The sequence below is a fragment of the Lacerta agilis genome, chromosome 7 (assembly GCF_009819535.1).
Source record: "Lacerta agilis isolate rLacAgi1 chromosome 7, rLacAgi1.pri, whole genome shotgun sequence".
In the NCBI taxonomy this organism is placed as follows: Eukaryota; Metazoa; Chordata; class Lepidosauria; order Squamata; family Lacertidae; genus Lacerta; species Lacerta agilis.
This window is the reverse complement of record NC_046318.1, coordinates 22,037,954-22,063,902: the sequence shown is the minus strand read 5'-3', so window position 1 is coordinate 22,063,902 and position 25,949 is coordinate 22,037,954. Positions and strand designations below refer to the sequence as shown.

The 25,949-nt window shown below is 39.9% G+C and overlaps 1 protein-coding gene across 1 annotated transcript in view; it reads right to left on the bottom strand.

Moving 5' to 3' along the window:
* GMDS (GDP-mannose 4,6-dehydratase) overlaps window positions 1–25,949 on the bottom strand; it is a 255,966-nt gene that overhangs the window by 51,241 nt on the left and 178,776 nt on the right. The window contains exons 8-9 of the mRNA XM_033154463.1: window positions 21,530–21,648; window positions 13,064–13,160 (exon numbers count right to left, since the gene is read on the bottom strand). Coding sequence (XP_033010354.1) covers window positions 13,064–13,160; window positions 21,530–21,648 — 216 coding nt within the window. The remainder of the gene's footprint in view (window positions 1–13,063; window positions 13,161–21,529; window positions 21,649–25,949) is intronic.

Below are 25,949 nucleotides of genomic sequence, written 5' to 3'. Positions count from 1 at the left end.
CATTGTTTGGTTGAAGGATTGGATAAAATTAGAAAGAGAAGAAATCCTCAATTTAGAAGGACATGATAACAAATTTGGCTGGCATGCGTACTTATGCTATGAGAAAGATAAAAAACATAAAGGGTGTCATAATCATATAATAAGGGAAGCATTGATACAAGCTTTTGGAATAAATACAAAGATTTCTTAGAACCTAAAATACCATGGTGGTTGTCTCCAGTTGAGGTAATAGCAATGAAACCGTTTAATAAAAAAGGAAACTGGTCAACATATAGAGATTTGCTAATAGAAGAAGAGAAACCTGCTAATCCGTAAGTAGTATCTCGGGTTAAGAACTTTACCTCAGGATGAGAACAGAAATCGTGCGCTGGCAGCGCGGCAGCAGTGGGAGGCCCCATTAGCTAAAGTGGTACCTCAGGTTATGAATGGTTTCAGGTTAAGAACGGACCTCCGGAACGAGGTACCACTGTACTGGAATTGTTTATCTGTCTGTTTCCTGTTACAATTGTATTTTATTGTTTTCTTTGTTTGTTTTCAGTAAGCTTCTCTGAGACCTATGGTTGAAGAGCAGCTACTCTGTTCTTAGAAATAATTAAATAAAATGCTCCCTGCCCCATCCTGACAGAACCGAAACTGACTTATTCCCTCCTCTCCACACCTGATTTGATCCACCAGGTTTCACTGCCCCGCTTTCTTCACTGCATTTGGGGGATTTTCCTCATGACACCATTGTGACCTATTTTACTTGTTCTTTCATGCAAAATACAGCTTGTTACAAATATAGCACACCTTACACACCATCTAGTATGGTGCTTTGCTGCCAAGACGGGAAAGGAAGAAGCAGCAGTCTGCGAAGCATTGTAAACAATGAGGCCCTCAGAGAAGACAAGCTGGGCAAGGAAGCCATGACTGGAGAAGCCTTAAGGTAGGAGCAGTAGGATTCAGAATCTGTGGCAGCATCTCTTCCTGCCAAGATGATGCTAGCCTCGCCATCACCAGGAAGACTATCAGCAGGCAGCATGGCGGTGATACTTGAGCCTATTGCCACAGTATGACTTGCATTGTGTTATGTATCACTCAGGTCCACGTCAGTTAATTTAGGCGGGAAACCCTGGGATGTTGTTGTTACAATGTTGTCAGCCGGCTGCCTATAAAAGCAGGCCGGCTGAGCTGTTTGTGTTCAGTTCAGTTCCAACTTAAGAATAAAGAGCTGCTTGGAGAAATCTCTGTGTCGTCTGCTATGTCCACCCACTACTTAATACATTGGGTACCAAAGTTTATGTGTTGGTTTAGGGAAGTTTTTAATATTTGATGTTTTATCGTGTTTTGGGAGCTGCCCAGAGTGGCTAGGGAGAACCAGCCAGTTGGACGGGATATAAGTAATAATTATTATTATTATTAATAATAATAATAATAATTATTATTCAGTGCTGAGGGAGCTATTGGTAGCTCCAGAAAGCAAAGCCCCCTCCCAGCACTTCAGATCTGCTAGTTAGGCTCTGCTCTGGATTTTACCTTATAAGGAGTCCAAACCACTAGAAGCAGGGCCATTTCTGTAAATATTATTAATATTATTAATAATATTAATGTGGTTCCTATAAAGCCACCTTCCTGAAGAGTTTCTGCAGACAAATTAACCCCCCCCCCAGTTGGTCTTTGGGAATTTAACACAACACTGTCTTTTCTTTACTGTTCTTTTAATTGTTTTTAGTTTCCTATGCAAGCATATTCATAAATGAAAATACTACTCCCCCTTCTCACAATGAAGCACACTACATAGAGCAACTGAGACTCTGGCTCTAGTTATGTTCTTTTTAGCTTTTAAAAGTGTTCAATACATTAACAATGAGGGATGTAGGGGCTCAGTCCTATCCGATATCCATTCACTCTTTCAGTATTTTTAAAATTCCTATGCAGTTTGTTTATTTTGCACAAGTCTGTGTTCACTTTTGGCCATATCACACAACAGGCTACACACAATATATTTACAAAACAATTACGGTCCCCAAATCTTCCCTTTCAAAATTAATTAATTTCCAGAGGGGTAGCCCCGTTAGTCTTTTGCAGCTAAAACAACAAAGAGCCTTGTGACACCTTAAGGACAAAGTTAATGAAGTGGCTAATGGCCTATCACAAAACAATCTATGGCGCAAGCCTAGCCATGTCTACCAAGAAGTAGTTCCATTGAATTCAGTGGAGCTTACTCCCAGTTAAGTGGAGCTAAGATTGCAACCACTCTTGCTAGATTTCACAGTTAAGTACAGTATCAACTTGCTATCCTATCTTGTTTCCCTCAGGTACCAGTAAGTAACAGCATGGTTATAAGTCAACGAGGGAAGGAAAGGCTTTAAAAATCTAATTTTACCTTTAAAATGAAGATTTAGGGTGGTCAAAATTAAGTGCCAAATAGTTCCACCCACTTTGACAAAGACGCTAGGACTTTAACTGAGAAGAATAGGTAAAATCAACAGGTAACCAAAGATATTTCTTATTTCAATGTGAAAATAACAATAATGAGTGATGCATTCCATTAAAAAAAAAAGCCCAGGAAGAACATTATGACTGAAATCCTAACCCCACCTACCTGGGAGGTAGGTGGAATTTACTTTTGAGCAAAATGAACCTTAGTGCACATAGACTGCCTTTGACAACAAAAAAAGCACATGCAAAGTGCTCCTATTTGGAAGCATGATCACCTGAAATAACAAAATGCTACACATGCCCTTGGAAATAAACAGTTCATATGTACACTTGCAGGCATAATGGGAAGCACCACATGGACCAAAAGCTGTGAACTTCAGCACTGTAAGTCCACATGCAAATCCAGTTCAAATGCTTGTGTGAATTTCACACTGCTTTTACTACACATTCACACCCCAGGCCTTATATATTAAACACACGTTACTCACTGAGGATCTTAAGTTTACAGTTTTGGATTGTTAATTAGGGGTTTTACACACCCTGCTAACTACAAATGCAAAGAACGGGCTTGGCTTCCAAAACAGACTTCCCATTGAGCCACCCATGACTGGAGACTATGCAAAAGAAACAAAGTTCAACTCTTTTAATGTGACATCCAGGGAGTTTCCAGCAAGGAGGCTAAGTTCCCTGAGACAGAAGGCACCTTGTTCTTGAGCCAAGGAATTGTAGCATCTGCATTTCTGCTGATTGCATACACTCACGAACGTTTATAACCTGGGATCTCAGCAAAAGAAGTATGGAAAGCCACCTTCATGGCAGAACAACACTATGCCTAATAACAGGGCCGGGCCTGACTGCTATCACAACCACATTTAAATTTATTTGTTTATTTATTTGTAAAATTTCTTGTGCACCCTTCACTGCAAGGTCCAAGGATGGATTACTATAATATAGTATACAATTACAAAAACAGAAAAGAGAGTTAAAATTATATTAAAAAAACCCAAATAAAACCATTTCCGGTAGAACAGAACGGTGCAAATTCAGCAAAAGAGGTGGACACCCACATGTTGGGAAACCTGTGAATATCTCTTCAAAAACTGTTACCAGAATCCTATGCTGACTGTGTGCAAAATCTGATTTATTTATGAATACTTTTTAATTTTCTCTTTCCTTGTTGACTTCATCTCTTCAGGAGGCCTTCTGCCGAAAGCCACTGCAAGCCAATATGGGTGATCACTGCTTATGTTAACGGATGACTTGCCTAGAGTCTCTTCCAGCACCACAACCTTGGGGTTAAGAATTTGGTTGGGTTTTATAGATCAAGTAAGTGCTTTGTTTCTAAAATATGGTCTTCCCTTTTAAACTGAGCTTGAATGGGCACTGTGGGGTTAGGGTTAAAGGTGCCCTTCCACTAGGGCTGGATTTAGGTCAGTGCGGCCAGTTCCTCCACACAGGGCGCCAAGCTGGGGTATGTGTGCAAAACAATAACAACCACCTATATGTACCTAGGTACCTACTGAGAAGATCCATAAAAAAGCAACTGTACCAAAATGAATTACAGTCGTACCTTGGTTCTCAAACGCCTTGGTACTTGTACGTTTTGGTTCCCGAATGCCGAAAACCCAGAAGTGTTTTGGTTTTCAAATGCTTTTCGAAAGCTGAACATCTGTGTGTAGGAAGCTCCTGCAGCCAATCAGAAGCCACACCTTGGTTTTCAAACGTTTCGGAAGTTGAACGGACTTCCAGAATGGATTACGTTTGAGAACCAAGGCATGACTGTATTGTGAAAATGAAAAGTGTTTGGAGGGGGGGGGGCACCCAATTGTGTCCTTGCTCAGGATGACACGATACCAAAGTCCACCCCTATTTCCACTCATGGAAGTGCTGTGTTAAGAACTCGCACCTGAGTGTTGTGTGAAGAAAGGAAATCCAAAGATGGTGTTCCTGTGTGTGCTATGCAGAAACCGAGGAAGAAGAACTCCAGTTAAGCATTTGCAGAAAAGTTTCAGCAGCTGTTTTCTTTCTCCTCATGATTCTTTGGACCCACAGCAATGCAGCAGTAACTTTTTTTTTTAAGCACAGGAGGAAAGGTGGGGGTAGAGAACTTGATCATACCTTTGTAGAAAGAAAGAAAAATCTCGTGTAGCATCTTTAACCTTTACTACGTGCAGGATAAAAGGCTGTGCTAACCGCACGGGATTAGCACTACAGGAAGACTGTTTGGAGTGAAGAGTAAATGTCACAACACGCACTCAGCAGTGACACAAGCGGGCTTGGCAGGCTTTGTTGCATAGTTACCGACATACCACACAGAGCAAACTCGGTCACATCACTCACCTGAGGTTTTACAAATACCTCGCATTTCCCCTGTTAACTATGCGATCATCACAGTCAACTTTCTTAATCCCCTCAACACACTGAAACAGATTCTAGGATCATGAGAAACACTGCCAGAAAATGTAGGGATTTAGAAGCTGTATCTGAAGAAATATATATATAAGACAAGACAATTCCAATCAAAAGAGAATGTCTATATGGCTAAAAGTAGTATTCATGTGAGAGTGATATGTAGAAAATATGTTTTTGAGAGACAACCTGAAGGGGGGGAAATGACTATAACTTTTATGCATTGCAACTGAAGATTGTTTAATACACAGTTGGGAAAATACTGATTCTATTGGTGTTGTAATTTATAATGACAGGGTGGTATTCAACTAAGCTGTATTCCAAGTATAGTATACCCCACTAAAATTAACGAACATAACTAAGTTAATTTCAGTAGGGCTACTCTGAGTAAAACCTATTTGAACACCACTATTAATTAACAGAATGGCTTTGAGCTGATCATGCCACCCATGGTTCACCACAATGGTTTTTTCTCTTAACAATGGCAGAATAGAAATTTTCATAAATACAGTAAGACAAATAAAATAAAATAAAATAATAAAATTAAATAAAATAATAAAATAAAATAAGGGTCTGGCAGTGGAGCTGCAGAGGTGAACCCGGTATCCTGAAAAGTCTTCTTCTCTGTATCAGCCCTTATTTGGCCAAAAGCAACAAAATCAATTAATGCAAGCAAGTGAAACAAACCATTCAAAAATCCCCAATGAACAAGAAATCCCCAGCCAGTCATTACTTTGATCAAATAGGCAAATCATTTCCATTTTAAAGCATACCAAAAAATTAGGTAGCTGTGTTAGTCCATTAGAACAAATTCAAATGCTACAGTTGAGTAAAACTTGTATTAGGACCAACTAAAACGTCACAGAATAGTGGGCAACATAGCGGTCCTTATTTATTTGACACTCTAGTGGCCCATACTAAAACGTGTTATCCTACTGTGGCTTTTGGATTATTAAAACACTTCTCCTTTTCATCAGAGCTGAACCAAAAATTCAGAACTGGTAAGGGTTTCAGCCCCACCCATATGCCCGATGATAGCCGCTGCTTCAAGTGCCCTAACTATACAGAAAAATAGGTGGAACTATGGCTATATTTATTTCATTATATACAAGATGGGTGTTTTTTTTTTCTTGTCCACTTTAACAACATCCGCTGCACTTCTTCGCTGTCATTAAGTGTAACGGGAAGGCCCAGGTCTGGGTAATGTCTCCTAGCCAAGACCCTGTTGTGTTGGCTGTTAACTGGCCCCTGGAACAAGCAATGAAAACAAAAGGCTGTGCTGGGCATTTGTCAGAACCTCTCTCGCTATTTCGTTGTAAATAGACATGTCACCTCTCCTCTATCTCTTCCGTTTTCAGATTGTTTAAAGGAGTTAATAACTACCTGCTCTAGCCAGCTTCCTTGATATAAAGGAAAAGGTAACAACTGCATGGCCAACGAGATGCTGCATTTAGAGGACAAGGTGGCTTCCACTTAAATCCGAGGAAGTAAGGGTACACCTTTTTGAGGCCGAGAGCTGTCAGTTGGAAAGGATCAGATAGCAGATTTAGAGGGACAAGCTGATGTTCTCAGGAAGATCAATGAAGACGTGGAGTTCACAGATGACACATGGCTGGTTTTAAAAGCTCAAGAATGACAGCAGCGGGGGCAAGAAGAGGTGGGGGCAGGAGGCAAGGTCAGCAGTGCGAGTGGCTGGAAAAATGTGGAGGTGAAGTAGGATGAAACAAAGGGCAACAACTGGTTAAACTGAACAGGGCAGCGCAGGATGATTCCAATGTTTGGCATCTTCCAGGATTCTCAGGACTGGATATCGTTGGGCTGAGTCAGAATAGTAAAAATGATGTGAGGGGAAAGTTATGAAGCACCTCAGTAGATGCTTCTGTATAAGACAGAAGTCAGGTCTTTCAGTAACAAGGGAAAGTCAATGATAGATAGATAGATAGATAGATAGGTGTGTGTGTGTGTGTGTGTGTGTGTGTGTGTGTGTGTGTGTGTGACTCTCCACTTTCCCGAGCAGTTAGGAGCCATGAGATAGTGCTACACAGTTTAGCTTATTTCGGATGAGAGAACAATACAGACTTGCGGGTTAAATACACACTGTACTAACTTTTCCATGTAACATGCAGAAAAAGCCCAACCATCTGGTTGTTAAGCAACTTCCGAATGAGGCGGTTTGGAGTAGAAAAGCAGCTGAAAAATGCAGAGCCATTTTCCAACTCGTAGCTTGGTTTGCAAAACCAGCAAACAAATGGCATAATATGCAAATTAGGCTACCTGTGGGTTGGGTGGGCTGGGATATGGCAACCCTATGATTATCCCGAGCTTGAAAAAAACAACACAACCCCAGATCCCTTTTAGATTGGCAAGAAGGTAACTCTGGAGGAAGCTTACTGTTGAGTCTAAAGTAAGTAATGATATAAATATTTTGGCTGACACAGTGATTCACTCGAGAAAGACAATAAAAAGTAATAATTTACTAAAGTAGTGATTTTCAGATGTTGACATAAACCTCTGGTTTGGGAAAAGAAAGTGCATAAGGATCTTCCTCTATAGGTAAGAAGGTTTTGTCATAAGACAAAGGCTGTTAGTTGTGGAACAACAAACGCTAAGGGGTTTTCTTTTTGTAGTGCAATGCACAGATCTGCCCTGACATTATGGGCTGCATATAGACACAGTTACAGGTAGGTAGCTGTGTTGGTCTGCCATAGTCAAAACAAAATAAAAAATTGAAAAAATCCTTCCAGTAGCACCTTAGAGACCAACTAAGTTTGTTCTTGGTATGAGCTTTCGTGTATCTGAAGAAGTGTGCATGCACATGAAAGCTCATACCAAGAACAAACTTAGTTGGTCTCTAAGGTGCTACTGGAAGGATTTTTTTTATTTTTTATTTTTTATATAGACACAGTTATAGGAATATGGACCTTTAAACAATTAAGGTGGATATTTCTTGTACAGCTGTTTGAACTATGTTCAGACTCATGGCCCATTTGGAATGTAAATGCAGGAAATGGGATATGTATGGAAAAGGGTGGGGGTGCGGAAGTGGGAGAAAAGAACTGGGATTTTGTGATCAGTTTCATTATATTTTGAAGAGTCATAACTCTTCAGAGTACGAACTGCCACAAATGCTTTGGACTTGAGCAGAGCCGACTTTGGAGGAATATGATACGCCCCGAGGAGTTTTTTACTGGAATCTTTGTGAAGTCTGGGAAACATAGAGCTGTGTATTAAAAACCATCCCCCGCACCCCTCAAAGAGGGTAAAAACGCAAAGCTTATTCTGGTGACGTATGAAGAAGTAAAAGGGCAACTGAGGCCAAGTGTGGTAAAGTAGGGATGTAGAGATTAATGAAAGCTATAAAGAAGAGATGTGTGTGTGTGTGTGTGTGTGTGTGTGTGTGTATTACTAACATATAAACAAATTGTCAGATAGAAAATGAAGGAAATGGATACTGGACTAGGCATGTGATATAAGCCAAGAAAGGTTTAAAAAAATATAATTTTAGGATGGGAAAAAGATTTATTGAACTGTCAAAAACATTCCAACAACATGTCCTTTCCATATAAAAGGAAGGAGGAGTGAGATCTGGAGGGAAGCAATATAAGAAAATGAACATTTATTTATTATTTCCTGCCCTTCACCGTAATGTCCCAGGGTGAGTAACAGCATTAAAAACAATATCAAAAATGATATAAAACAACTTACACCCCCCAAAAACAAGGTGGGTCCTAAAAACATACACTTCTTTCTTCTTTTTAGGAAAGTGAACACCACATAAGTAGTGGACAAACACGACTAGTTTGAGGTGGTTAAGCCGTTATGAAGTATTGATTTAGTATGATGACTACCTGACTGAAAGAAAAATCTGACAAGTCGGAGAGGCATGTCAGGAGTGAAGCTCAGGACTCATCAGAAATATGTCTTGACACACATCTGGAGATGTGCTTTTAACCTTTAACAATCTTTTTTTAAAAAAAAAACAATTTTCTAACCATGTCTATTCAGAAGCTAGCCTGGATGAAGTAGGGCTTAGTCCCCGGTAAATGGGGTTAGAATTGCCGCCTCAGTCAACTAACAAATGTTGAAAATAGAAAACCTGATTGCGGATTTCTCATTTCGAATACCATTTTATAATCAGGGTTGGATGGGCCTTGTACACAAAATAACATTCCATATCAAGGTGAAAAGATGCAAACTAAAAATGCTGACTTCTATGGTCCATTTAAATTATGCAAATTAGAATTTTCTTACTTTTTTGTAACTTATCCTTCTCCTACTAGAAAGCAGTAGAGAGAATATGGCACTGAACTATTATTGCTGGTGTTATTATTAATTCATTAATTGCCTTTCTGCCCCCAAGGCAAAGTATGATATAAAAAGATGGGACTAGTCTAGGCATAGGCAAACTTGGCCCTCCAGATGTTTTGGGACTACAACTCCCATCATCCCTAAACAGGACCAGTGGCCAGGGATGATGGGAATTGTAGTCCCAAAACGTCTGGAGGGCCGAGTTTGCCTATGCCTGGGCTAGTCTGACCACCTTAGCAAGGGAATTGCACAGTGGGCTGTGCCTACAGAAATTGTGCTGTCCTGGTCATCTGCCACCAGCCTAAGCTTTCTTGGTGGTGGGCTTCAGATGATGATGACCTGAAGCCCTTATTCAGCATTTCCTGTGGCTGCTTACACACCCTCAAGCAAATATGTGCAGCCATAAGGAAAGCTGCTGTTTTCAAGAGTGAAAACTGATATTCTCAGTAGCCTGCATTCTGAATCTAATATAACATTCTGCGTAATCACTGTGTATTTACAGCCCTGCTCTTAACAACTTGACCACCTCTGGTAATTCTGTATGCAAACAGTCTTTTAAACAGAATGTCTGAACATCATGATTTCTTTCCTCCATTGAGTCATACTTTCCCTATGCTATGATGTAATCTGTGGTCTGAGCCGGAGGAAAGAGCTGGGGAGAGTTTAGAGGAAGCATGAATGAGCCTAGTAGGGAACAAATATGAAAGGTAACTTCCATGCACACAAAGCCTCCGAGTTAGGAATTAGCTGCCCATCCTGCTTTCTCTTTTTGTAAAACACCCACCTTCCATCCCCTAACCCACATGCTCTTCTCTTTTTCACAATGCTTATCCCCTTCCTCTCCATTTTCTGCTTCCGTCTTTATTCCACATCCAGTATTTATACAACATCAAAAAGGAAGATCTACAATTCCAGATATAGTGATTAGATGAAATGCTGAAGGACACAAACCAAAATCTTATTATTTAATAAACAGCAACTGCCCCACACTAACTGCAGATATATGCATATGTAGCTAGATTCAACAGTTACAAATATTATTATAATTATTTCAATTTAGTCATTACTTATTACAGATAGAGTTTAAAAAGAGATTTACAAGTTAAGAATGCAACAATACCATAATATAGTTAAAGCAATAAAAACATACATAGTTCTAAAAGGGTTCATCCACCAGCCACCAATAACAAGGAAAATATACTTCTCCACCCAACTAAAAGATGAACACCAAAAATAGGTGTTCCTATTACCTTCCTGCCAGAGCGGTACCTATTTATTTACTTGCACTGCGTGCTTTCGAACTGCTAGGTAGGCAGGAGTTGGGACCAAGGAATGGGAGCTCACCCTGTTGCAGGGATTCGAAACACCGACCGACCATCTGACTGGCAAGCCCTAGGCTCTGTGGTTTAACCCACAGCGCCACCCACATCCCTCTGAAACAAAGCTTAAAGATACTCAATTAACTCAGTTCCAGTATCCAACATCTCACATATATTTTTGGAGATGCATTTGTTTCAGTGTGGGACTTCCACTACAAAACTTTTCCCACATTATGAAAGCCTTAAAAGATGCAACCAATAAGCTAAACATGAACTTTTTATCTTCTCTTTCATGAGAACAGAACAGACTCCACCTAGACGCACCCTAAGTCCAGTGATATTTAGTTGCCAAACCATGTAATGGCACTATCCATTCCCTCAATTAATAGTGAAACATCCAGTTTCTGACTTATTTTTAAAGAAGGTGAGGACAAAATGAAATACAATTTCTTCCAAGCACTAGAATATTGTCGCTTGTGGGAAAAGCCTCTGAGAATATGCCAAATTTTAGGGCTACAACTTTATTTGGAGTGAAAGATTTGTAAGCGGCAGGGAAAGGGAACTGGGACATAGACAACAAAAATGGGACAATCTGAAAGTCAGCATGAATAACTGGTCTTTTGTGCAGGGAAAATCCTTATTATTCAGAGACAGAACATTTAATATGAAAATGCTCTTAAGTATTTAAATTACCTTTTCAGTTCTAAATGACCCCTTAAAAAAAAGGCAAGCATTTCAATGAAGGATAATGAAACAGAGGTAGACAGCTAAGCAGGAAACATGGCAAATCTAACAGAAATTTAATTGAAAATATACAGTACTTTTAACAGAACCCTACACTTTACAGAAATGCTAAGACGTATTATTTTCTGAATCAAGCCCCTGTAAGTGTAGGCCAGAAACAAGTGTTTCTGGAAAACGCTTGCCTTGAAGATATTGGGAAATATTCTTAGCTACTTTAACAACTAACCACTGAGAATTTCAATTTATCTTTCGATTGGTATGTGGATCAATATTTTAAAGGATTACTCAGGGGTTGGGTGACATGCTACCCTTATCATTGCAGTGGCTCAGGAATATCAATATCAATATCTATATTTAAAGCTATGTTCCTGCAATACATGTGCTGGATAGCACTGCTCAAACTGTGGTGTTGTTGTTGTTCAGTCGTTCAGTCATGTCCGACTCTTCGTGACCCCATGGACCAGAGCACGCCAGGCATGCCTATCTTTCGCTGCCTCCCGCAGTTTGACCAAACTCATGCTAGTCCCTTCGAGAACACTGTCAAACTGCTCAAACTGTAGCAGTTTCCTATTAACACATTCACCATGGTTTATTCCCTCAACCCCCTGAAAAGCTTGAAGAGTTTTAGATAAACCTTTAAACCGAAACCTGACTATTCTTCTAACCAGCAAAAAAGGCTGGCTTTTCAGAAAATGTGTGTATGTACTTTGCAGAGTTTGGCTCAGTAAGGTTGAAAACCTAATTCTAAATGCCAAGGAAAGCAATACAATGGGAAAGTAGTCTATAAATTCTTAGAACAGCTCTGAGTCATAGGTTTACATATGCTGTATTAGTACGTATGAAATTATCACTGTCTAAAATGCCAAGTCTGTACTGTTTTCCAGCACCATGATCTACCACAGCAAACTAAGGAGGCTGATTCAGTGACCACCAGTATAAATGGTCATATTATCCGGCTGAATGAATGATGAATATTTAGAATGAAACACTGTAAAATGTTAATATGCACATTGGTGGCTATGGAAACCTTCATACCATCATTCATCAACATAAGCAGATGGAACTGATTGATTAGTGTTTGATTGACTTCAATGGAAGTACAATGAATCAGGATTACTAGGGCCAAGTATGTATTTTCTTTTCTTTGTGGAAGAGCCATATAAATAATTGTGTTCTTCTCAACAACTGACAGTTTTTAAAGTGCTTCCAAACTCACGAGGATAGATTGGAAGCATTCTGGCCTAATTAAGAGAATTTATTTCCAGCACATGAAAGGAAATGTCTTAATTATGACTTTTCAGTGACTTTCCATTAACATATTCACAAACAGCAGGTGGATGAATATAAATATATAAAAAAAAATTCTATGGTCTTATATTCTAGACTGATTTTTTTATTTATTATTTTTTGAATACCCCCTCTACCTCTCCTTTCTTGTTTTCCCATGTATTTAGTTGCTGGAATATACTGCAGAAAATAAGCATATAAATTTAAACTTTTAATACATGAATAAGACTTGAAAATACAAATGTTAAATACGTAATAAATCGCACCCATCGTTACTTCTGTCTCAAGCAATTATTCTCCTGCAACAACCTGGAAGAAAGAAACTGTCCACATCTTTTTTGCTAATTCAAAAATGGATTAAATTATGCATGAAATATCCAGTAATTCTGGTTTCTGAGTTTTATCCCTGTTTTGCATGGAGAGGGTAATTAAAAGGAATTTATGGCTACCTGTTTGAAAGCAAACGGAGTAGTTGCAGTTAGAACCGTCTTGCAAACAGCTGCCCAAATGCAGCAATTTGGTGACTGAATTTGGTTTACATTCCTCTGTAAAGCTGAAAGAATCACTTTGCTTACCACTTCAGTTGGCCTGTAGTATTTGTGATTAACTGTCACATGGATCTTGCCAGTTTCTTTGCATCGACCTACTTCGTTCTCATTCTTGCCTTCCCACCTGCAAAGATGACAAACATTTCATCACCCCATAATGTCTTTACCAGTCTGATCACAGCAGCATTTGGTGCGCAGATTCTTAGACAAGACTGGTGTTATTTCTCTCTCCAGGGCAATGTACACTTCAGGCCACAGGAGCAGAGGCAGAAGTTTTACCAGAGCGGAAGCACAATGGCAGCATAAGCTTTTGGCACTGGACACCACTTCGTTAGGTGCATCAAGTCCTATATTTTGCTAGTAGATATATATAAGGACACAAATTACAGGATTCTGTACCTGAAGAAGCACTAGATCAGGAGTCAGCAAACATTTTCAGGAGGGGGCTGGTCCACTGTCCCTCAGACCTTGTGGGGGGGGCAGACTATATTTTTTGGGTGGAAATGCACGAATTCCTATGCCCCACAAATAACCCAGAGGTGCATGAATCATGAATCTTTTGCCACAATAAATACATTACTCTTTAATATGATACAAAAATACAGTTTTTACTGCTACAGACTAACACTGATAAGCAGTGGGATTTATGCCCGAGTAGTTAGAAATTAGATGCTTACAAAACAGATGTGTAATATAGGCTAGAGATATAAAGGAGACAACAAAACACAAAAAGTATATTCATTTATCATTTGATACATAGTCAATAAAGATGATACTTAGCATCTTTGTACATTTGTTTTCCCAGGTCTAACGATGACAGAGCTACAAGCAATCTCCAATTTGCCTTGAAATGCGCTCAGATCAAACACTTCTACAATCACTTTCAACATCAGACTAAAAACTTGTTTGTCTAATTATGTTCTTCAGTTGGTTTCTACGTTGCTTTCACAATAATTTATCAAACTATTTTAAAAACAAGCTTTCTGACTTTTAAGTGTGGTCTCCTTTGTTTTTCACACCATTACATTAACGTAAGACTTCATAGAATCCTTCCTAAAAGCCACATGCTGGGCTTTGCAAGAGGGAAAATTTGACTCTGTGAAGTGGACCAGCATATGGTCTGTTCACGGAATCACTCCAAGTTACAGCCTGTCTTAAATACTGAAATGGAACAAAAGAGGTGTGTAGACCTCATGCTCATGGGGTGAATTACAAACAGAATGAGCAAATGGCGTGCATATGTTTGCATAAGGCTGAAATCCCCTCTCTCTCCCAGGCTTAAGCTCAGAGGGCCCTAAGCATTTTTTGGTCTCACAGAGCACTTATTGGAACATCAAACAGTCCCACCCTCAACCATATGCCAGGCAGGCCCATAGCTAGGACACTGGCATGGGAAGCAAGAGCAAATTTTGCTTGCCTGCAGAAGATCATTATCTGTGTTTGAGGTTGGGTGGGTGGGGACTCAATTTTCAGAATATTTTAAAAACAATGTATGATCAAATGTTTACTATACTGTACATTCATATAATTCATTGTTGCAGAACTATAAACATTCCAATAATCTGCAGAAAACGGAGATTAGGGAATGATCCACTCCTACCCCAGTATGCAAGGCAAGACAAATCCTGTACGCACAGTGTACAGCTGTAGAGAAATCCTGTACACACATAGCATGCCATGGATTTTCCCCATCAGATGGCAGTTTCCTGGTACAGGTAGTTATTTGTCAATTCTGGAAGAAGGGAATAAAGAAACTCTTTGCAGCCGTAAAAGGACCAGAACTGCCTTTTTATTTCTCTGGAAGTGGTTGACCTCATGCTTTGAGTTTTCTAGAAACTCACTATTCACCATCACCACTATAAAAGGGTAAAAGTGGTCAGTTGGATGTTGTAGTTGCTGGATGCAACAGGAGCAAGGAAAGGGTGGCTCAATCTAGACAGAAAAATATGCAGCCACTTTTTGTTTTCAATAACAGAGAAGTAGAGACAGTTGCTAGTCAGATTACTGGAGAAAAATGATGTTAATTCCTTCCAAGAATTTATTAAAGTAGCATATTAATGATAATATTTTCTGCAGCCATTTTTGAACACACTATGAAATATTCCTGAAAGTAGAGAGACAGAGAGAAAGCAGTCAGCATTAACTTTTGTCTACTTTTCTGCTCAGAATTTGTTGACAGAGCAGAAGGATCTTCTCTGCAGGAGTCCTGATCCAAGGCAGATATAACACAAACTCAGAAGATTGCTCAAGAAGCAGGACAAAAACCTCATGGGAGAAAAAAAATGTATATACATGCTAGATCAAAACAGAACCTCATCTAGGGAAAGTTGTCACCATTAACATTTAAAGCAGGTTTTTAGTAATTTAAAGCAGGATCAATCCACAGAATACTGTACGTAACGCTTAATGATATTGAAGATTAAAAACATATACTCCTGATGTGTCTCATAAATTCCTATGGGCCTGCTTCTCAGTGAGAGAACTAAACATGATAATTTAAAACTGTTCTTTTCAAATTACTCCCTGGTTTCAAAATTCCAGATAGGTTGATAGTGTAGTATTTGCCACTCCAACATATTCAAAATAAGATCACCATAAAAATAACATGAGTCCAACATTAGCCATACTCAAGAGTAAAGGTAAAGGTAAAGGGAACCCTGACCATTAGGTCCAGTCACGGATGACTCTGGGGTTGCGGTGCTCATCTCGCTTTATTGGACGAGGGAGCTGGCATACAGCTTCCGGGTCACGTGGCCAGCATGACTAAGCCGCTTCCGGCGAACCAGAGCAGCGCACGGAAAGGCCGTTTAACTTCCTGCCGGAGTGGTACCTATTTATCTACTTGCACTTTGATGTGCTTTCAAACTGCTAGGTTGGCAGGAGCAGGGACCGAGCAATGGGAGCTCACCCCGTAGTGGGGATTCAAACCGCCGACCTTCTGATCAGCAAGCCCTAGGCTCTGTGGTTTAGACCACAGCGTCACCCACATCCCTATACTCAAGAGTAGACCCATTTAAAACAATGGACATGATTAACTTGGGTCCACTAGTTGGAATTGAACATTGTGCCATGATGAACAATCCATTTGCGCAAGCCTTTCAGCTTCCCAAACAGACTTGATTTCTCCCTTTTTCCCTCCCCCCGCATGGTGTTCTGGGGGTTCTCCCACCCACCCAAGCCAATTTCAGGGGGCACATGGTGGGAGTGGATGGGGTGAAAGCCCAACTCTGCAAGCAGAAGTCCTTGTGTAAGACTTAACCACAGATGGAACTCAATGGGATACAACCCACAGAGACCTCAGAAGTGGATTTCGGCCCCTTTTTCAGAAAAAAAAGCTTTCTCATTCCTCAAATAACTTTTCATTATGAATGGTAAGAGATTATAATTATTCAGTAGCTCAACACATTTCCCAAAGTACTATAAACTAAACTATGCTATACACTTCAAAATACTGTGTGCAGTACTCGATGCCAGTGGGAAAACAATGCAGTAAATACTTGTAAACAAAGCACTTTGAAATAAAGAAATGTCTGCTACAAGTAAAAGGATGCATAGCATGAATAGGAAGCAATTTTTCAGGCTAGTGAGTTTGTCACCAATTGTCAGCCAGATTAGCCACTTCACTGGAGTTTAGTGCATGCACAACAGAATATTATTGTACACCACAAAGTTCCGCATGGGCCATTTTTATCACCAGAATGAAGGTCCTGATTTTGAAAATAACCTCCACTTTAATGGCACACTTCCTTCCTTGTTAATGTTCAAAGATGCTTAATTGTTCTGCAAACGACAAAAATGAAAACCCAATCTTGAGTGCATGCTAACACTCCAGGTTAGCTCAACTACTATTAACCACAAGATAAACACATTAGAAGACAATGACCAGATTGCAGTTCAACATGCATGCATGACTACTGCATGTTTTTTAAAAAGAGAGAGATTCCCCATCATTGTGTTGCATTTTTGTTTTGTGGATAATCAACAGATGCAATAAGAAAACTGATTATGGGGCAAAGTTTAGACAGGAAATAAATATGGTACGGTAATCACATTCATCTGATGTTCAGATAGAATTTCTACTTGCTTAATACTTACTAAAAGAGAAAGTACAAAGAAAAAAACCACAGGGAAAAAGTAATTAACCCCCCAAATCTGAAAAACGTGATATGTAGCTCTTATAACAATGTGTTCACCAGCTGCAACTGACCGTTTTTCAATCCTCCTATAAAAGGGAAATGACAGTAGCGAGCCATGCATGTTAAGTCAAATGAAGTTTTGCCTTTGATTTCAATCTGATAAGGATTACTCTCCAGTCCTATCTAGGTGCTGAGTCTCTTCTCATGATGAAGGTCATGTGAGGGAAGAGCGGAGGAGCACTGGCAAGGCTTGCTGCTTGGGTGCATCACCTTCCATTTGTTTACAGCAAGCCAGGATTCAAAACCACGTGCACAGCCTCCACAAATAGTTCATCCTTCAACTCATGGAGGCCTGTAAACAAGGGGAAGGTTCTGCACTGGAGGAGAAGGGGCTTACCAGCATGCCTGTGCTCTCCCTCCCATCATTTTCATTACATAAAGAAACCACACACCTGAACCGTGTGGGGAACACAGCCAAAATCTATTGAAGTTATTTATTATTTTTTAACTTCTTGGGAATCCATGCTCTGGCTGGTAAATGGCAATGTCAGTCAATGTGCCATATTGTCACTGATGGCACTATATCCAGCCAGAGTCTTAGGGGTTGTAGAATGTTGTCTGGACTGCCTGCTACTTGACCTTTTGATACTATGGGTCTGGATAGGCTCTGTGTGGGACGCAGCTGATATGTGAGAGCAGCATACATGGTCGCCCACCCCTCCTTTTCTTCTGACAACATCTTGTATGAAAGGTTATGCGGAGAAATAGTGACTGGCCCAGGAAGCTTCATTGCTAAGTGGACCTGGTTCTTCCAGGTCTGATTCCAAGACTGATTCCACTTTCTTGGTGCAGATTTATAGCTATATAAATCTATAGTTGTGTAGGTTATAGTTTATTACTGTTCATTCTCTATTCTGTTGTAAGGCAGGGCTTGGCAGCGTAATCTCCTCTATGGAATAACTTAATTGCAGAGTTTCCATAATTAGAGAAGCCTTCAACAACATTTATCTGTTGTTTGAAGCAGTCATCATCACAATGACGAATCACATGATTGTTTAAAAAACAACAGTTGTCTTGAATATTCTTAGAACGGGGTGAGGTTGCACGTTAGGAAATGTTGGTCAACATGAGGACACTACAACCTCTGGTTACGCCAGAGCTCAGTTGGTTAGGGCATGGCACTGATAATGTCAAGGTTGCAAGTTTGATCCCCGTATGGGACAGCTGCATATTCATGCATTGCAAGGGGTTAAAATAGATGATCCTCAGGGTCCCTTCCAACTCTGCAATTCTATGATTAACCCCCCAAACCTGGCTCAGCCAAAGATAACGCCAGCCTAAGTTGCTCATCTCAGCTGAGTTGAGGCTGGTATTAAGCCTCCAAAAAGTGTTTGGATGAGTGGAGGGAATGGGACCAGAGAGGGGAGACTTAGGCTAGATCCTAAGACCACTCAGCTTGGTCATATGACCTAGCAACCTGGCACAGAACACTATTTTAAAGGCTCACTTTTCCTCCACCGTGATCAGAGCAGCAGCAACCAGTCTCACTGCTGAATGGGGTTTGGATCTGGCTTAATTTATGCCTGCATGCTTTACGCCAGTTTCTTGTACCTCTAGGATTGCTCCCTTGCACATCCTGAAAAGTAGCTCTTGCTTGTGAGACTTTTCAGAACCCTTTACTCCTTTAAAACATTTCTAGGCTGCTTCCCCCCAAAAAACACCCAAAGCAGCTTACACAGAAGAAATGCAAATACTCTGAAGAATAGGCAAATCACGACAATTTCAGGCAAGGATAGCAAAAATGGAGATTAATGTGACTGTTCATTGCTTTTTTATGTTAATCTCAGCCCTTCAAGCAACGAATACTTTTGCTGCAGATCTATACAGTATGTAGAATTATATGGGGGAAACCTCATAAATCTTTCCACTGCTTATATAGGGTCCCCTCCACTTTTATTCACAGACAGCAGTCTGCTAAGAACTCTTGAGTGCCGTAGTGGTTTGAGGCTATCCTTGCAATCCTGCTCTGATTTAATAAGATTAATGACAGAAAATTAGTCAAGACAAGTGTTTGCCTGCTTGGTTTATCCTGTTAAGAGTTCAAATGAGAAGAGGGAAGTGTTTCCCCATCATATTACTTAATTAGTAATAGGCAAAAGGAAGACAGAAGTGTGTGGGGGGGAAGGTGTAATAGTTACGGGAAAAATATTTGTAGCTGAAAGGCCTTCTTGTCAGTGCAAGGAACTGAATTAGAATCACTCTGAGGAGTCTTATCATTCCAGAGTCTTCCTTGGCACTAGCCATGTTAAAAGAAAAAAATGAACTAGATTTCAAAGATGAAAGCCTCATAGACAAAATTGCTTACATTTCACTTGTCAAAATTTCCTTTTCCTCATTGTTTCAGACCAACACAATGAAACATTGTTATCTTTGACATAGTAGATCAGAGCTGTCAACCTTCTTCTTTTTTTTCTGGATTGGGAAACGGCCATAGCTGTCAACTTTCCCTTTTTTTGCAATGGGAAACGGCGCTGGAATAAGGGAATTTCCCGCAAAAAAAGGGAAAGTTGACAGCTATGTGGTAGATACACCGCTGATTTTGATGTGGATTAAATGCCAACGCTAGGGGTAGCTTTGCAAATTAATACAATGAAATTAAAGCGACACATGGTCTCAGAAGTTTCAAACCAGTGATGGAGAACAGACGAGTGGAAATATATGGGTAAGGACATTTTGTGTGTGCACTTTCTCTATGTCTATTCCCCCTTACCTTTCACACTCTCCTATTTATACACACATAACTCATTTGTTGTCCCATGCAATACTCATATTATGTACATAACATTCACATACACCAGGAATACAGCTCCCATCATCGGTGTCTACTGGCCATGATAACTGGGCTGATAGAGTTGGAGTTGAACAACATCTTTGGGCTCTATGTTCGTTATACAGCATATACAGAGCTTAACACCTGACCCATATCCCACCTTCTCTGGGTTATTTGTGGGGCATAGGAATTCTTTCATTTCCCCCAAAAAATATAGTCCGGCCCCCCACAAGGTCTGAGGGACAGTGGACTGGCACCCTGTTGAAAAAGTTTGCTGACCCCTGACCTAGAGAAACCTGCAATAGTCCCAAGGCAGACTGAAATGCCTCATATCATGGATGTCTAGCCTGCCCCCCTCACCTGATAAACCCTCCCCATAGCATCCTGATAGGAAGCTCAGAGTCTCTGCAAGAGTACCAATCTGGATGTCATAAGGTTCTATCACCAGGATTATGCTTGGGAGGAAAGGAAGAGGGAGAAGATGCAGTTGCAAACAATGACCCAGCACATGACTCAGAGGTGCTGGCAGTGATGCTTGGCAGTGAGAATATAAGTCTCTTTGTCTGCTCTGGACCTTTGCCAAGTTCACAACTCCCTCGTGAGCTCTGTAAGTGCTTGTTCAATTGCTCATCTCTAGAAGTTGCTGCCTCAGTTCCTGCTCCAGCGCCCATTTGCTTTTGGAATGGAAATTTACTTGTCTTTTGGATTCTGTGAAAAGCAAACCCCAAAACTGACAGCAGGTTCAGAGCAAATGAGGAAAATTGATTCTCTTTCTTGAGTCATCCACCCACCTACTGTCACAACAATGCAGTATATGTAGCTGTTGTTGGACTACAGCTAGCTAGCAGGACCAGTGGTCAGGGATGATGGGAATTGTAGTTCAAAAGCAGCTGGAGACCCAAGTTTAGGAAAACCCGCTCTAGATTGCAGTATCTGTGCACAAAACTGCAATACCAAATATGAGAATGGCACACTTGGTTGTTGTCCCACAACTGTGAAAACTCCCTTGCCTTAGTCAAAACATGAGTCTTTCCTGGATGTACACAAGACTCCCTTTGTTAGGCTGGATTTTAACGTTTGGGATTAATCATATATGGGAGACCAGGGGCCAGATTCATCTAATGAATGCAAAACTTCTGTCTTTTAAAGAGACCTGCCACAAGAGTTTTGATTTGTTCTTTGGCTTGGAATGGCGATTCTTAATGTGGACATTTGAATATTGTTACCTTCCCCTCCACCATCAAGTGAAAACCAACCATTTTTTTTTAGTGCTTGATAGCATAATTTTAGGTAGAGATAGAACAGAGAAAATTTGGCCATTTTTTTCGTTTTGGATATGAGTTGTCAACATATCTTCAAATTAGACTGAATGGGGGGAAAGGGTAATATTGAAAGGCTTCAGGACATAATAAGAGAGCACGGTACATGAACAGAACTACTACACCACAGAGGTACAAATAGCCAAATAAAAGGATGTGAGCGAGAAATGGTCAACCAAAATTATTGCTGTTGTGTGTTCCTACTTACACAATCGTTTTCCCAATGTGCTGGAATGCCTTCTCCACAAATTCGCGGACACTGTGGACCTCCCCAGTAGCTATTACAAAGTCCTCTGGCTCATCCATTTGCAGCATTAGCCACATAGCCTGAAGAAAGATAAGTACATCCTAATTTAGTTCATCTGTTATATTGCATTACCACCTAAAACAACGCAAAGCATTTTCAGTTAGCAGAGCAGCACTTCAAGGAAAAGCAGTACCACTGTGGCAAATTATTTTAATTACATTAAAGGAAGAAATAATATAATATTGGTTACAATTGGTTATAACTTCTCACTGCTCTATGGAAGATAATTTATTGATTTATGCATTTATAACCCCCCCCCCCACAACCACAAGAATCATGGGAGTATACAACTTATGACAATAAAATAAATTAAAGTATCCAGAAAACATAATTAAAAACACCAACAAAACCTCCATAAATACTGATTTGTCAAAACAGAAAATTTGTCAAAACAGTATAATTTTTAGAAGACATCTTGAAGAAGGGAGGAATGGTTTCCACCAAGCATCTAGTGGTAGGGAGTTCCACAGGTAAGGCCTGCCGCAGTAAAGACTTGGTTTGTAGTGAAGGCCAACTGAACCTCAGGGGTATGTGGAACCACCAGAAGTGCCCCATCAGAGGATCCCAATATACTTTATAAAAACCTTGCCCCATCCCATTGCACGACTATACATCTCCCATTACTGAAACGCCTTTTTAACCCCTCCTTATTTAATTCCTCTGAAAATGTCTGGGTTAAAATGAGCAGTCGTATAAAGCTGTTCTTATCTTTTTTTTTAACACACAAATGTCGTTCAAGCGTATATACTGTCATACCTCTAGATACGAACGCTGCATGTTGTGTTCGTCACAGGTTATGAACAGGAATGGGTTACTTGCAGGTTCGGCGGTTTGCGCATGCACAGAAGTGCTGAATCACACTTTGCGCAGGCACAGAAACGCCGAATTGCATCGCGCACATGCGCAGATGCGGCGCTTCAGGTTGCATGCTGCTCATGTTGCAAACGGGGCTCCAGAATGGATCCCGTTCGCAACCAGAGGTACAAGCATTCGGGAATACGTGTTCCCAACAGTGCCATTCCTCCTCATACTGGACTTGGCAAAAATGTCCAAGTCATGAGTGAAACAGGCAGGAATGTCCCTGGGACAAAGCCACCATTTGCCCATGGACAAATGGACTGAGAAAATGCCTCCTAAAGATCTTAGAAACCAGAATAGATGGGTGTGAAGTTTCTCACTGCTGGGCAGCAGAAATTCTTCACCCCAGCACACTTCTATTGTCCTGCCAAATGGTCTCGCCTCCCAGCATATTTATTAGTTGGTTGGCTACCACTCCTCTTAACACCTTAGGGTCAATTTAAACCAGCCACTGGACATCACAGGGATGAGGGGATTCTATTTGAAGGCACATTTTTCGCACTATGGGTTATAACTGAGATTGCAGCCCGTAACTCAGTTCAACTTGTATTTCAGATATTTTCCAGGAGGTGGTAGCCTGTAATCTTGACACGTTTTGAGAGCTTACAAGAAACTTCACTCAGTAAATTACATTGGCAAAAAGTCATTTTTTTTTAAATAAAAAAAGTCATGTGACACCCTTGCTTTTGCAAAATCCAGATTCCACAACTGGAATAAATGAAGAAAATGAAGCACTGGGCTTATGCCTTATTTTATTATTTGTTGTATGTAGAATACTACATTTTCTTCGACCAAATACATGTCTGAAACTTATGTGAAGTTAAAAAATGTATACATGTAAATTTAGCTGCTTAAGGTGTAGTAGTTATTTGACCTGCATTAACACAGCTAGCTAAACAAAAAGAAAACAAAATAGTGAAGACGTTTTTGTAAAAGGCAAAATGCAAATACCCACATAAATTTTCCTCTTCTAAATAAACAAAGAGTTTTGGAATGAATTACGAACACATATCCTCTTTCACTGATTTTAATAAGTGGCAAAGTTGCATAACTTGAGTCTGGTGGCTGTGCAGAGCTTTCAGGGCTAAATAGTAAAGGCAGATGAAAGGCAAGCAAGAGAAATCAGGAGCAACAAATGTCTTCAACATCCTGCACAGGGTCAGCAGCTGAGCCAAGAATAGAACTTGGGGTTTCTGACTCCCAGCCTAGTACTCAATCAGCTAGACCACACCGCTACCCTGAAATGATATCTGGTGAAAAACTTACCACTGTAAGTCAATCCAAAATGACTGAAATACTCTAATCCCTTAGTGAAAGAAACAGGGAGCTACCTGTAAGGCTCAACCCTTGTTTAATAAATAATCTGCATGCAAACACCATAATTCAAACTCTCCCCATATGGTTTAAAGGGATTGCTATCTCATAGGGTAATCCACAATGCTATTTGCATTGACCTCTTCACATCACATTTAAAGAAAACAACTTTACTAGCTCCCCAGATGCCAGGGGATACTCTGCAAATCAGATTAATATAAGCTCTGGGACAGCTCAGTTTCTTTTAGTAAATAGCACCTGAAAAGTTCAGATTTCCCCCACTCCTCTGTCAGCAATACATAGAGGAGAATGAAAGCATTCTCACAGAAGTAGTGTGCTTGCATGATGTTTTGTTTTGTTTTTACAGCTAAAACATGTAGCCAAAAGTTCCACTAGTATGCTACAGTTCTGTACCTGGAATAGTTGCAGCGTGAAGCAAATGAGGCTCAAGAAATCGTTGAGTAAACTTATGAAAGATACCTCATTATTTCTATTCCGCTTTCTCAGTTGTGATACATCAGCCTTTTGGGAGTCAAAAAAGAGTTTCTTTAATAAGAAACTCCAGGCATTCCAGTCTAACTACCTGATTAAATCCTTCATTGAAGGTGTGTCCTAACTCTTATGGTGTCTTTTTTAACTCAGGAAATCAAAATTCACGACTTACATACAGATCTTTGCTTCACAGAGGCACAACAAGGGCGAATAAGGTCAAAATGAAAGGCACTGTATCCATTGGACTATGCCAGCTTTCTTGATCAGCCTACTGTGCACTGTGAGAATTAGTAGACTGATCAATTTCAGATGCAGCAATGTTTCTAAGACCAGACCTTCTAACACACTGCTGCAAAAATCCCAGCTGCTATGGAAATGCATGATGTCGCTACTGCCAGCAAAGCCATAAGACATTTTGTTTCTGAAATGCAAAGATGAAGATTCATTTCAGTGACGTGCACAACTCAAAAGATCTTAGTGCAATTTTATAAATTTAGAGCATGATCAGAAGCAGAACTTTTATCTAGTCGCTATTCAGCTGTTTTGTGCAGCTTGGTACCACTGCTATTGAATGTTTTAAATCAAAAGGTTAATCTTTAGTATCTAAACATACAATTTAAACCAAACCTACTACAGATTGCATTGTCAATGTGTAACCATTCCATTCCATTTCTGTCATATGTGCTGACAGCAGAGCAGTTCCCGGATGAAAGGGTAGAGACCGGGATTCCAATTCTACGAAACTGCTTCAAAATTATGTCCCATTAATTCAAATCAATTTAGAGTTCAAATGCAAAACCCATGGCACACAGTAGCTCTCTATTTTCTTCAATCCCTTCTATGCAGAGTATTATTCTGCATGTGCACAGGGATTCAGCATTGCACACACAGAGTATTTTCCTGCTTGTAAAAGAAAACAGAAAGGGTGTGTTCATGGGATCTCATCGGACTGCAGATATTGTGTTTATGGTTCAGATGAATGGCAACCTTTTATATCATTCACATCTTTAATTCTACAAAATTCATTTAAAAAACCTAAGTTGTTCTTAATTCTGCAAAATGAAATTTTCAAGGGACATTAGTGTATGTCAATGGGTACAGGATTGCAACATGACAAATACATTATATTACTTGTATGGTGTTCACAACACCACATAATTCTGCTTTGTTTTTGCTGTTTCTTTAAAGCACCTTTTCCCTGCTTCTTTAAAGAAGTAGAGTTATTTAATTAAAAATACATACAGGTTTTTGCTTGCTTTGCCGTACTCATTTTTTTAAAATAAAAATAAAACATCCTACATTGTGAAAACATGTGAAATAATTAGTAGAAGATTAGAAACTTTTTTGAGAAATCATTTGTTTTTAGCAAACACTACTGTAGGATGTGTGTACGCTTGTATTTTTTTCTTCTGTAAAAAAAGCAACAACTGTTTAACAAAAACAGTCTCTTGTTCTGGAGACTGTCAAAGAGACTCAATAAAGGGTAGGTTGATAGGATACACCGATTGCTCAATCTGTTTAATCATTCAATAAATATCTCATCAATAAATATTATGCAGCCAAATAGAAATCTGTACTGAACACTTTCATAACAGTCAAAATCCCAGGAACTGGTTCTCTCCCACCACAAAGTATATGAAGTTCCTGATGTACCAAT